Source organism: Elgaria multicarinata, chromosome 1 (assembly GCF_023053635.1).
Source record: "Elgaria multicarinata webbii isolate HBS135686 ecotype San Diego chromosome 1, rElgMul1.1.pri, whole genome shotgun sequence".
NCBI lineage: Eukaryota > Metazoa > Chordata > Lepidosauria > Squamata > Anguidae > Elgaria > Elgaria multicarinata.
Genome location: NC_086171.1, coordinates 107,807,958 through 107,821,234, shown reverse-complemented (window position 1 = coordinate 107,821,234; position 13,277 = coordinate 107,807,958). Strand labels below are relative to the sequence as shown.

Below are 13,277 nucleotides of genomic sequence, written 5' to 3'. Positions count from 1 at the left end.
CTCAGAATTAAAGGGTACCAAGTAGGAATTCAGCTTGTGTGCCACCATCCAATTCTAGCCAAAGGAAGTAATGACAGGGAGACGAGTAGGGAAGCCTCTTAATTACAGTAGGCCTGATGGGTCACAGGGTCCCCTGCAAAAGCTTCCGGGTCAACTTTGCTCACTGGTTTCTATAGCAACCCACATGTCATCACCTTTCCCCAATTTGACAGGAGCAATATCTTACCATAGTTGCAGTGACCGATGATGCTTAGTCCTTGCCCAATTGAGCATGGCAAGGATTGTGTGCTATTAAGCCTTCATGTGACCCTTATCCGCAAAATCTGGGATGATAAAGGTTATTATCAGGCCTATCCACATTTGAGTCTATGCACATAGGCAACATGTTACATGTAGCACATAGGCAAAAAGGGACCTGCTATTCCCTGGATGTAGAGGATATGTGTGGCAATAATGTGTGAAAACTGTTAAAAATGAGGCTGGAGCGAGAGTGCAGGTCTGCCCTGAGAAATGCCTTTCCTCTGTGTAATCCCTGCTCTTGGACTGTCTGTTTATAGCAGCCTTCCCCCTTCCAGATGCGTTGGACTATATAACTCCTTCTATCCCAGCCAGCATAGATGATGGCCAAGGCTATTCTGTCTGAGGATGATGTAAGACGTAGTCCATCACATCTGAAGGGTGCCAGGTTGGTTAAGCCTGGTATGTAATGCCAGAGGAGTAGCGATCTCTTCCAGATTCCCCTGTCTGCTACAAACAGAAGTGGGTTGCTTCTTGTTCCCACAGGAAGCAGGCTATAAGGGAACTCTGCATTGTTCTCCTTTGATTTCCTTCTGATGGCAGTCTCGCTTATCTGCATCAACTGTGTGTGTGAACAATAGAGCACATTGTCTGTAGAAGTTCTGTGCATATGGACAAGAGAGCTGCTTCAGACAACAGATTCCTGAGGGGGTGTTATTTTTTATTTTATTTTTATTTATTTTTTGCTTCCATCCTTCATCTCTGTTTAATTAAAACTGAGAGAGGAGGTGTCATTTTGACCTTTTGTTTCAATGCAAACACTGTTTGAGGACAGCATTGCATGCTGATGCAGTCGTGGTACCAATTTCTTTATCACGCTATGGACATGCCCCCCACATCTGAACTGTGAGAAGTTTTAGGAGTTCTGAAGCTGACGCAGGGTTAAGTTTTTTTAGAAGGAGGACATTGGACTTTTGGCATTTCTGTGATATGAGGGCCATTTACAACATGAGTCACGGGTGGCCCCCCAACATTGTAAAGAAAAATGGGGGGGGGGAGAATTGGTGTCCAAAGTAGTTCCGGAGTCCAGAGTATCCCTGGACCTCCTGAACTTGCCCACCCCGACTTACACATATATACAGGCTGAACATAAAATGGGGGTTGACAGGATGAGCACTCCAGTAGATTCCTATCTTGCAACACATTCACCTGTTGTGAGGGAGGAAACTTTCTGTCCACAGAAGTTGAAAAGAAACGATTCCATTGATGTGCCAGGGGCCTTTGTTTAGGGTTTCAAAGTGTTGGATTCATGTTGCTTTGGGAGAAGCACTTTCCTGCATGTGAATCCCATCTGCCAGCTTGTCCCATACATTTGTGCATAAACAGATTTATGCAAACAACAACAACAACAACTTGTTTTGTATTAATTATTTAATTACAGTGTAATTACATTGTAATTAATTACAAAATGTAATTAATCAATACAAAACATGCATGCACTTCACTTCTGAGTGGTGAAAAGTTTCAGGGTTTTTAATGCTTCAGGATTCAGTTGTCTTAGAAGGAGATCCACTGAGATTTATGGTGTTTCTGTGATACAAGGTGTGTGTATACACACACACACACACACACAGAGTGTGAGCATAAATTCAGGCTTCACAGCATTAACACACCACCAGATTCTTGCTCTCCATCCCTTTGTTTAGGGGAATCCATAGTGCTGTAGATTTCCTGTAGATAACAAAAGTCAGCTGTCTGCCACCTTTTCAGCACAGACTGATTTCCTGTTAAACACCCCCAATTCCCCCGCCCCCTTCCCCTTGTTTGATGGGAGGAAGAAAGATGAGTCATCTCCACCCATCATCTGTGCCTTCTTGGGCCATCCTAGCTCCCATTGAAACACATCAGAAAATTATCAAATATCAGTTTTTCTTTGTTAAATTTTAAGAAATATTGCTTCAAGGCATCCACACTGATAGCTTTACTTCCAGAAAAAGTGACAGAGTCAAGAATTCCAGAACTTGGAAGGGGAGGTATGCAGTATGACGGTCCCATAGCACTATCCCCTCTTCTGAAGAAATACTCTGCTCCACTGATTAGCTTTATGAGAATAAAATAAGTTTCCCTCGTAAGAAACAGAAAGGTACTAATTAAATGTGTGTTCTTAAAAGTTCAGGTTACATTTTCCATTTGCCAGCGCAGAGTTTTCACATAAGTCTTGAAAGGTTGTCTGCTCCAAAGGAGACTATGGTGATTGCTCTAAACTTCTCACTGATATGAGAAGGAGGAATACAAAACATAGAAAGGAAATTCAAAGCAATTGAAAAGTGACTGTTTTACAAAATGAAAGCCAAGATCCTCGTATCAAAAGTACCTTGTCTAAGACAGTGTCTGTTGTGACAGAATAATGTTAAGTAAGCAAAAATCTCTTATTTGTGTAATGGAGTATTTTGCTGGAAGGGTGGGATAAGATAGTAGAGAGATCCTTAAAAAGCTACCAGAGAGGTTGCTAAGTTGTCAGTGTAGCTAAAAGGATGGTGAAAAATGCAGTCTGTGATGATCTAATTTTCCCTTCCCATGTGCTAAACACTTAGGTTACCATAGGAATGGACCTCAACCAAAACCAGATGGAAATATTTCCGTATAACTGTGAGACACAGATAGGGAGAGAGACTCGTGTAGCAGAATGCACCATGAATGTGTTGGATACCATTGGTTAGGCTCTGCTGAAAAATGTAAGGATGTGGAGCTCTCCCTAGGAGCAAGAGGAGAAAACACAATGGAAGTGTTTAAAGAATTTGAAACAGCTGGAGGGAAGCAAACAGTGGACAAATGTAGTAATGTCTCCTTTTTAAAAACCGCAATAACCCTGTAGCTTCATATTTATTTATTTAGCATATTTACAAACGGGCCCTGTGCCTACTGGGTTCTGAAGGCAATATACAAATTCAGATTAAAAAATAGTAAAAAATAAAGTAATATGAATACATCATAGCAATAATATAGAACTGGGGAGCAGGAGACATTCAATTCAATAAAATCAGAGAGCAGCATTAGGGAACATTCGCTCACTAGCACAGAACAGTGTTCACTGCCCATCTGAAGTATAATAAAGAGGGGATCAATCTAACTTCCCTAGGGAGGTGCTGCTGCAGAAAGGGCCCACTAACCTAGCCCCTGTAGGTGGTGGGACATATAACAAGGCCTCCTGTGACAATCACAAGCTTCCAATGGGTTGATATGGGAGAAGGTGGTCTTTCAGATATCCTGGCCCCAAACTGTTTAGGACTTCATAGGTAAGAACCAATACCTTGAACTGGGCTCTGAAACAAATGAGAAGCCAGTTCAGCAAGGCTGTGGAGTCGGAGTCGGAAGCAATTCTTGGGTTACTGGAGTCGGAGTCAGTAAAAATGTACCAACTCCAACTCCTAATAAATTTAAATTGTATATAGGGTTGTGATATGTATATTCAACTTGAATTTTATATTCAAATGATACTTTAATCTCGAAAAAGGTTTGTTACTTATGCACCTAACTGAGTTTGTTTCTTTTAAAATGGTCATTTGTTAAGTTGTTTTAGGTGTTCAATTGGTTTTTTAAAAACTTTTTTGTAGTTTTGACTTTGATATCAAAGTATATACTTTAGATTTTTGAACTAGTAGAGAAAGTTGTTCCTGATTTTCTTTTACCGTTTCATATCCTATTACTTTATACTCTATAGTCTTTTGATAAACCGCCCAGAGAACTTCGGCTATGGGGTGATATGAATGCAATTAAATAAATAAATAAATAAATAAAAACATAACCTCATTGTTTTCATTTTTGGGCTTCTTTAATAAAAAACAAACAAAACAACAACAACAACAACAATGTCTTAGCTATAGCCTTTAGACCCGGGCTTTAACAGGTTAGGGTTCTAAAAAGTTGCATGCTTGCAGTCGATGTAGGAAATATATAGGAAATTTATTTCCTATATCAATATATAATTAAAGGAGTCAGAGTTGGAGGTGCCATGAATAAAGGAGTTGGAGGTTTTATGTGCTGACTCCACAGCCCTGCAGTCCAGCTACTGCAAGACCAGAATTATATGGTCTGTAAAGTGCATGCCCGACCACTATCAAGCTGCCACATTTTGCAGAAGGGGCCAAGCCGTAGTCCCCCAACACCACCTTCTTGGAATGCTCAGACAAATAGAAAGTCCTACAATTCTTGAAGAAAGCTGCTGGAAAGGGCTGACTAGATTTACACAACATGATAATCCACAGTGGGTTGTGAGCCATGTTCGTTTCAGAGTGGCTTGTTGTGCTATCTAACCCTGGCAGGGTGGCTTCAGCATGGTTTCTTAACCATGCCAAAGTCATCCTGAGAACCTGCTGTTGCATTGTTCAGGAGGCTTGTTTTCAGGAGGGCTTGTTGTGATGTCTAAAGCCGGCTGGATGGCTTTAGCATGGTTTGTTCCAAAGGGCTACAGAGTCATCTGGTCAAAGCAGCAAAAAGCCCGACCACTCCTCGTGATTTTGCTTGCTGAACTCTGCCTGGCCAACATTGTGTGCTACTGCTGCCTCCCTCCCTCCTCCTCCAGTTTGGTGCTTTATTTGACAGAAACTGGCTTCTCTTTTTTTGAATGGTGGTGGTGGGGTTAAAGAAGGGAAAGAAGTCCTAAAATGCACATGGAGGTGGGTGTTTCAACATGAAAACAGATGGGGGGGGGGAGCTTAAACCCCCTCCTGCCAAACTGCCTTGGTTCTGAATTGGGGTGGCACAAGCTTACCCAGAGATAAAGTCAGTCACGCATACATGCATAGCTTGGCTAGGAAATGGAATGTCTCTTGTCCCTGGGTGTGAGGAGCAGCCAAAGAGGCTTAAAAAAGAAGAAAAGAATTGAAGGGCAGCCAAAAGCTTAAAAAGATCATGGAAAAAAAGAAAGAAAAAGAAATCACAGGGCTTGGGGTGGGGGGAGGCAGTCAAGGGTAGACATGGGCCTTTTCTACACCTAAGGGGGGTTATCCCAGGAAAATGGAGGGATCGTCCCTGCCTGCTCCCGGGATCTCTTGTGTGGCATTTGGATGCACAGGAACGATCCTGGGATATAGTGCTGGTGTAGACATGCCCATGGTTGGACAACTGCTGAGGGCCCATACCCCAGCAGGGGTCCACTGGCAAGAGCCCACTGGAGTTGCTCCTTACCTTCGCCTTTGCAACATCCTTGTTCACCTGCCTCTCTCTGTGAGCTAGACAATGGTGGTGCTGAGAAGGAGGAGCAGTAGACGTTACTGCCTGCTTTCTCGCTGGCCCTCTGCCTGCCAAGCCAGCAAGTGGTAGCAATGATAAGAAAGAGGTTGAGAAGCAAGAGCAGCTGGTGGCCATGGTGGTGAGAAGGTAGCTTCACTGAGGGAGGGGGACCGTTGAAGTTATCTTGCCAAAGCGTTCTCAAAAGCCTGGAGCTGGCATTGCCTTCACCCCCGTTGGTGGGATACCGCTGACTGATTCAAATGCAAGTTTAAATGGCTGCTCGTCCCCCATGGAAAACAACACAACTCATTCCTGAATGTGGAAAGCTGGCATGCGTGTCAGACCCACCTCTATGATCCATTGAAAAATGGTAGGCGGAGTGCCTAAAGTGGCACTTAGGAGTGTTAGACTTGGACCCACCATACGACTGAGCCAGAAGCTCACTCCCATGCCTCACTGCATATAGGCTTCTCATGTGTGAACTGGCCTCTTTGGTGGATTTGGATTCCCTCTCCCCACTAGTATGATTAATAGCTCCCAAAGAAGGCCGTGAGGTGATGTTCGGAGAATAATTTGGGAGGGTGAAGGTGGGGAGTTTTGGAACCTGTCACACAATCTGGAATCAAACAGGTTAAAATGTTACACTTGGAGGCCTTTATTTTTACTGCCGCCCATCGGAGGGGTTGGAACCAGAACAAAGGGAAGATTTCATCAGAAGATAAGTCATCTTATCTCAACTGTGCATTTCAGAAGAGGGCTAGGACCAGTGCTATGTCAGATAGAACAAAAGGGTGTTAGTTCTCTCCAGGTCAGGGAACATTATTGTTCCAACTGGCGTCTAGAAACAGCTTCCCTTGTCTTACATTATCATCAGATACATGCAATTATGTAGGTCTTTTGTTGCAGAATTAGCTTTCTAAATTCACAGTTGCGAAGCTTTACAGAAATGAAGGCAAAGTATAATATATATTTTAATATGTCCTTTCAGGAAAGACAGAAGCTGTGATCAAGAACTTCAGTCCGCACTATAAACGCCAATATGTTGTGTCCTTTTGCAAGCACATCCAGAATGAGGTGGAACAAAACAGAGACCTGCAGTCCCAGTTCTTAAAGACAAAGGTAAGCAGAAGTGTGAATTATTGTGGCTGCATCTATACGACATTCTAAGCCTGTTTGAAACCAGTTTAATAGTTATAGTGGCTTGGTTTGGCTGCCATGGTCTTACATGCTCTCTCCTTCCTCCCCATGGTCCCTCCCTCCTGCTCACACAGTCCCAAACTTTCTGGTTTAGGCAAACCATTTTTGCTGTGTTATGTCTGAATCATGTAAACTGTGGGCCTTCCTAGACGAGGCCTTAGCGCGCTTTGTGGGCCAGTTTCCCTGCTGTGCGTCCACATGACGCACAGGGGAATCCGGCGGCAGGCTGCGCTGAGGCCTGGTCTAACGCGCCATAAGCGAATTCGCTTATGGCATGCCTTTTCCCCAGCTCCGGCCTCAGGCCGGGGCTGGGGGAAGTCTAGTGACTTCCGCGGCTTTCTGCGGCTACTCGCTTACTCGCGAGTAGCCGCGAAAAGCCGCAGACCTGGCACAGCGCTCATATGAGCGCTGTGCCCATCGGCCTGTGGGGGGGGGAAAGAGAGGGGAGGGGGAAGGATGGCAGGGGGGGTGGCAAGGGGGGAGGGCGGGTGACAGAGGGAGTGCTGCGCGCCGCCGCCTCCCGAGCAAGTAGGCGAGCGGCGCTTGTCCGGGCAATGCCGCCGCATGCCAGGCATTGCCCGGGCAAGCGCCGCTCGCCTGCTTGCTCGGGCGGCGGCGGCGCGCGGCGCTCCCTCTGTCACCCGCCCTCCCCCCTTGCCTCCCCCCTTGCCATCCTTCCCCCCCCTGTTAAAAAAAAACCCACTTACCTTATTTGGCTTCGGGGCGCACGCGGCCCCTTTAAAACAAAACAAAAATATGGCGGACTGCAGGGACCCGACGTCCCTGCGCGTCCGACGTCTGGAAGCCTGGGCGAGGCGCGCTAACGTTAGCACGCCTTGGCCCCGCCTCCCTGCCGGCATAAGCCGGCACGTCTAGCAAGGGCCTGTGTTCAGGTCGCCCACTCAGGTCTGGGCCAGTCACGTGCTCTCAGTTCATGAGAGCTCACATGATTTTTCCCCACCTCCCATTTTATCCTTCCAAAAACCTTGTGAAGAGCACCAAAGGTGCTGGAGTCTTTATTCCCTGCAGCCAATGCAAGGCTTTTCAAGAAGGTGGTTCTGTTTCTTTGCATCATTTTATATTTTTCTTTAGCCTCCTGCAGAGTCCAGCGTGGTCTTTTATGAAGGAGAATTGACACATTTTGCTGAAGACTTGAAGAAATGGAAGGACAGATACATAGTGATTAAAAACAACTATGCTGTGGAAAGCTTTGAAAGCAAAGAGGTAAACGGTCAATTTATCAAATACTGAAGTTTGATGTTTAGGTGTCTTGATATGTAACGCTCAGGTTCTTCTTCAAGGGCGACTAGTAGCTGGCTATAGTAGATATATTCAGCATACTAAAGAGGTTGATTTTAATCTAGGGTTATTCTGATTACATCGTACTTTTCAGAGTGATTCTGATTTGGTGCTTTCAGGAAGCACATCTGAATATTGCCCACCAAATATTCCCTTCTTTGTGGTGCCATGGACTTCAGTCTTCCCCCCGCCCTCAACCCAGCTTTTCTTTGCTCATTCCCATATTGTTCTTTATTAGCGTTAGTTATATTATTGCAAAGGCCAATTTGTGCCATGGCATCTGGCAAGTGAGCATCTGTTGTCAGAGGTGTGGGAACGTAATGTCAAAAGCTAACCAAAATTAGGGCAGTGTGCATTCTGTGCTGAATAAATAAATAAATAAATAAATAAATAAATCTGTGATTAGGTATTCCAAATACTGTGCTAAGAGAAGCTGAGTTCCATTACCTGCAGACAATATACATACTGTATTTTATTTTACGTAATAGAAAAGTTTAATTTTGTGTGTGGGGCGGTTTAATTTGTTCTATTGTAGTTTTAACTTTGTGTAAGCTGCTCTTGGAACCTGTTGTAGGGCAGGATATAAGTCATATAAATAAATAGATTACACTTTTTGTAAGTCACCTTGTTCAGCCACCCCTGGCTTCTTAGGGTTTAGCAGACATAACCAACATTCTCTCGAACATGCCTTCAAAGCCATAGCAGAGATGTCTTCAGGAATCTGAATTCTGCACTCTGTGCTCCCTGAAAACCATGGCATACACACAGCTGTGCCCTCATATCTGTTCAAGATAGGGCAGTATCCAGTTGGACACTAGCACTAATGTAAACTACATTGCTCCAGCATGAGGGACCTCTAGCGTAACAGCAATAGCGTCAGCTGGAATGACAGGTTTTCCGGGGAATCCTATTGCATCAGCGAATGCTATTGGCGTTATGCTAGAAGTCTTTTATTCTAGTGCTATAAAATTTACATTAGCATTAGTGTCCAATTAGATAGTGTTCATACATAAATTGGGGGGGAAATCCGTAGGATGAGATTACTCTTTAAAATTAAAAAAAAAACAACACCTGAAACAAGACTGAACTTCATTTCTTTTCTTTCCTTTTTAAAAAACCCAGGCTTTCCAGAAGGGAGTTGGTTCTAAAAGCTGCATTCTACCTGTTGGAGCCAAAGTACTGATTACAGAGGAAGAGTATAACCTGCTGGCTGATAAACATTTTCCAGACCCGAATGGTAAGGCACAGCCAGCTTAAATTTGAACTGTCTCCATTTTTCTTTTTTTGTTTGATTGTTGATAAGTCTTAGGGCGCAACACTATTGGGCTACTTAGAGACAGAGGTTTTCAAATATCTAATTTCCTACTTTGCTGCAGGGTAGGAGGAGCAATGGAGCTTTCTGATTCCCCCCCCCTGTTTTCCTCTGGACAGGCCTCTTAAGTCCATCTGGAAGAGGTGTGCTGTTGGGGGCAAAGCCAGAGCTGGAGAGGCCATAGGATTCTTCGTATCCTGGCCTCTCCTCTCCCCGGATATCTCCTCTTTTTACCTCTATGAGGTCATCCGAGGTCATTTTGCGACCTCAGCAAGCAGGTGCTGTGGAAGCTACAAGGGGGAGGGGAAATTATCTACGGCTTTGGGAGGGGGAATCCGAAAAATCCTATGATCCCTGGGGCGCTCTCTAGGGACTGTAGGATTGCACCCTTAGAGATGGAGGACAACATTGGCTGATAACTTGCTTAAAAACAAACCCAAACCCATTACATGAGAATTATTGTATGCTGGATATTAATTTATGTTTTCTGGCGAGTGTTATATTGCCTTCCTAAAAGTTGCATGAAAAAAGTTACATCCTTTTTCAAAGGAACTGAAAAAGCATTAGTCCACCAGTGTTCAGCCTTTTTAGCCCTGGGGTCAACTAGTAATATCGGCTTGGGTGTTGGGGCTGTTCTTGCATACCCATGCATGTGTGTGTGTGTGTGTGTGTGTGTACACACACACACACACACACCAGCAATCCTGATACAGATTGCTTTTTCCTCATTGCTAGCAAATACTAGCATACAAGCCTTATTCAGGCCTTCTGAACCTGAATAGGGCAAATGCATGAGGAAAAAGAGCCCTCCACCCCTGCCCCTCTCCCTCATAACGTTTGTTGCTCTAAACTCATGGAAGGCAACAGTCTGAAGAGGAGAGCCTCCTCTATCTACACAAGCCAGGATGCTGAAAAATCTGTGTCCTGGCTTGTGTGGAGAGGCCCTATGGATACAGGAGGCGCTGCACTACAGACTGTTGTTCTTCACACATAGAGGGCAATGAACGCGATGAGGGAGAGGTGTGGTACCTGGAGTTGCCAAAGCTGTGCTTATTGTCATGTGTCTGGCCTGTTCAGGTTCAGAACACCTGAACAGGGCTACAGAGTCATCTGTACAAGGCTCTTTGTAGAGCAGGAGGAGAGTACATGTAGTGGGGAATTCAGTTGCAGGATACAGGCAACTATGGAGGCCACAATAAAGGCCTCAGGGAGCTGCAGGTTGAGTACCACTGCCTTAGTCCTTCTCCTTTTCTTCTTTAAGTCTTGAGTCCCTCAAAGACATTTGAGACTCTGATTCCTCCCTCGGCTATTGTCTTCCTTTGCCGTGAGACACACATTAAAAGCTAAGAGAATTAATTTCATAATGTACATAAAAGAATAACAGTGATAAGAACATGATATATCAATCACCAGACCTTTATATAGTGAACTCCAGTGCTAGATTGCTGACAGAAGGGGAAGGAACCCCAAGGTTCACAGAAGGAAAGAACATCCTTTTAAAAATTAAAGCTTAGAGACAGAGAGAGAGAGAGAGAGCGCACGCGCACACACACACCTTTGCCCAAGAAACATGCAAGAGGGAAGGAAGGAGAGGAAGGAAGGAGCAGGGGATCGTGAATGTACATACACACAACCCAGTAAGGCAGTTAACTGATGCTCCTGATGCTGTTTGACTGAAGTCACAGGGGATCCATGTGGAATCTCCCAGGCTTTGCACAAAGACATATGCATGCTAGGAGATGGGGCAGCCTTCTCCCTGCCTTGCAAAAGCCTCTCTGAAGCTGTGTGTAAGGTGGTGATTGGGACAGAGAACAAAGCATATCTTTTATATGGGCAGGATTGCTCTTTACTTGAGACATTTTCAGTCAAAAAGCAAAAGGAAACCAGTTGGAAAAGGATCAGCAGAAAGCTGGAACGTGAGGTATTGAGGGGGGAGAAGAGAGCATTCATGTGCTTCAACCTCAAAGAGCTTGAAGTATCTTGATGGTAGGAATGGCTAACTGGCACCCTGAACTGGATAATTACTGTTAGGGGGTGAGGATACATTGCAGTGTTTTCTTAACAGATCCATCTCTAACAGTGAAGTGGGTGGTTCCAAGCCCCAATCAGTTACGCAGCAAAATGGGGCCACCTACAGACAAAGGCTGCGTATGTGTGTTTCTAAATACCTTTGGGAACCACAAGGTATGCAGAAAAGTATTGGCTTGTAAAAAATGTGTGTTTTTTAAAAAGATGGGGGAATCAAACATATTGGGATGGCTGAGGCTGGAACCCTGACAACATGAGGGCAGAGTGTAGGTGCAAGCTTTTTGTACTGCATGGCCTTTAGGCTAACAAACATCACTGCCAATCAGAAGAGACAATACTAGTGTTATCGTGGTAATGGTTTACCCTAAAAATTTAGCAGAGTGCGAATAGCAGCAGCAGCGTGGAGCTGGAAATGGTTTCAGCTTGAAGTTAAGAACAAAAAAAGAGCACTCACGGTCTTTGGTCAGTAAGAAACTTTACTGACACTGAATAAATTACTTACAGAATAAATGGTCATATATACAGTCCTTTCACCAACAGTACAGCAATAACAACGTAGCAATATCCTGACAACAACGCAGCAGTGAAGATAATATCGTAGCAGTGAAGATAATATCTTAGCAGTGAAGAAGCCTTACAACATGGACTTCTTAAATACACTTTTCTCCTTGGCCCAATTAACCAATAGTCTCTTCATCATGTACTTCTCGTACCGCACGTAGGCCAGGGAAGAATCTGCTTCATACTGGACTTCTCCTGGCAGAGACAATCTGGCCAAGGACATCTTTTTAACTCTTTAGAGTCCTTTTCCTTCTGTGGGTAAAAACCTAACCCCAACAAGTGTCTCATGGGCCAAAGGGCTGACTGTGGCCTTTGCTAGACCTACCTTAAAATCCGGTGGTGAGGAGGGGCCAGCCCGCGCTAGAAGTAGCGCGGGCTGTTGCTCCTTTCCACACGTCAGATGCGATTTGGTAAAGGAAAGCCCTGTCGCGTTGGCCATTTTGTTTAGTGTCTTAAAGGGGCCGGGTGCACTGGAGCGCACCAGCAACTAAGGTAGGTTTTTTTTTTAAAAAAGAAAGGGCTCCCCCCTGCCCCCGATTTCCTCACCCTGGTCGTGATTCCCCCCCCCCCCGTGCGATCTCCGATTCCCCCCCCAACCGTAATCTCCGATTCCCCCCATCTCCCCACCCTGCCCTGATGGCTGCAGTACTCACGCGGAGCGCTGTGCGCCATCTGCTGCTTTTCCCGGCTACTCGCGAGTAAATGCGGTAGCTGGGAAAAGCGGCGGGCTGGTCTACATGCCTGCAGTCTTGGGCTCAGCCCGAGACCATGGGAAATACCGGGCCACAAGCGGTGCCGGTTACCCCAGGGCCAGGGAGGTTTGACCCCTGGCTGAGCCTGGGATCCCCTGTACGTCTTCTGGACGCACAGGGATGGCTAACCCCTCGTCTAGCAAAGGCCTGTGTAAATACCCTCCAGTTATGTTGGATGAAACTTTCATAATTCCCAGCCACCATGGCCAATGACATTTGGGGGATGCATCTGGTGAAGGCTGGAAACTTCCATCAGTTCATCACCACCACCACACACTATCTTCGTGTGATATGTAGGAAGGTTCAGGGCTAAGCAAACCGTGCAGTAAATTAGGAACCTGAGGGCTGTAGCATTGTAGTGCTATTGGGGGGTGGGAAGGAAAAGGGCATCCAGCTAAGGGTGGGGGTTAAAGAAACACAATACAGACACCAGGGGAATTGGCCTCTACCAAAAATAATGCACAATTAAAAAACACAAGCAAAATGAATTATTTTGAATTCATTTAATGTACACCACAGTATTTTGTTGTGGGCCTCCATGTGTCAGGACTGTTGAGGGTCAGGCTCCAGGCTATCAGATTTGATAGGGAGCTGGTTTAATCCAAGGGGGCCAGATGTTTGGTACACACTCCAAAGTCAAGAGAGTTGGTCAAGTTCTA

The 13,277-nt window shown here is 45.2% G+C and overlaps 1 protein-coding gene across 1 annotated transcript in view; it reads left to right on the top strand.

Moving 5' to 3' along the window:
• NIBAN1 (niban apoptosis regulator 1) overlaps positions 1–13,277 on the top strand; it is a 78,571-nt gene that overhangs the window by 25,874 nt on the left and 39,420 nt on the right. Inside the window, exons 2-4 of the mRNA XM_063134724.1 lie at positions 6,458–6,588; positions 7,759–7,890; positions 9,088–9,202. Of these exons, the coding sequence (XP_062990794.1) occupies positions 6,458–6,588; positions 7,759–7,890; positions 9,088–9,202 (378 nt within the window). The remainder of the gene's footprint in view (positions 1–6,457; positions 6,589–7,758; positions 7,891–9,087; positions 9,203–13,277) is intronic.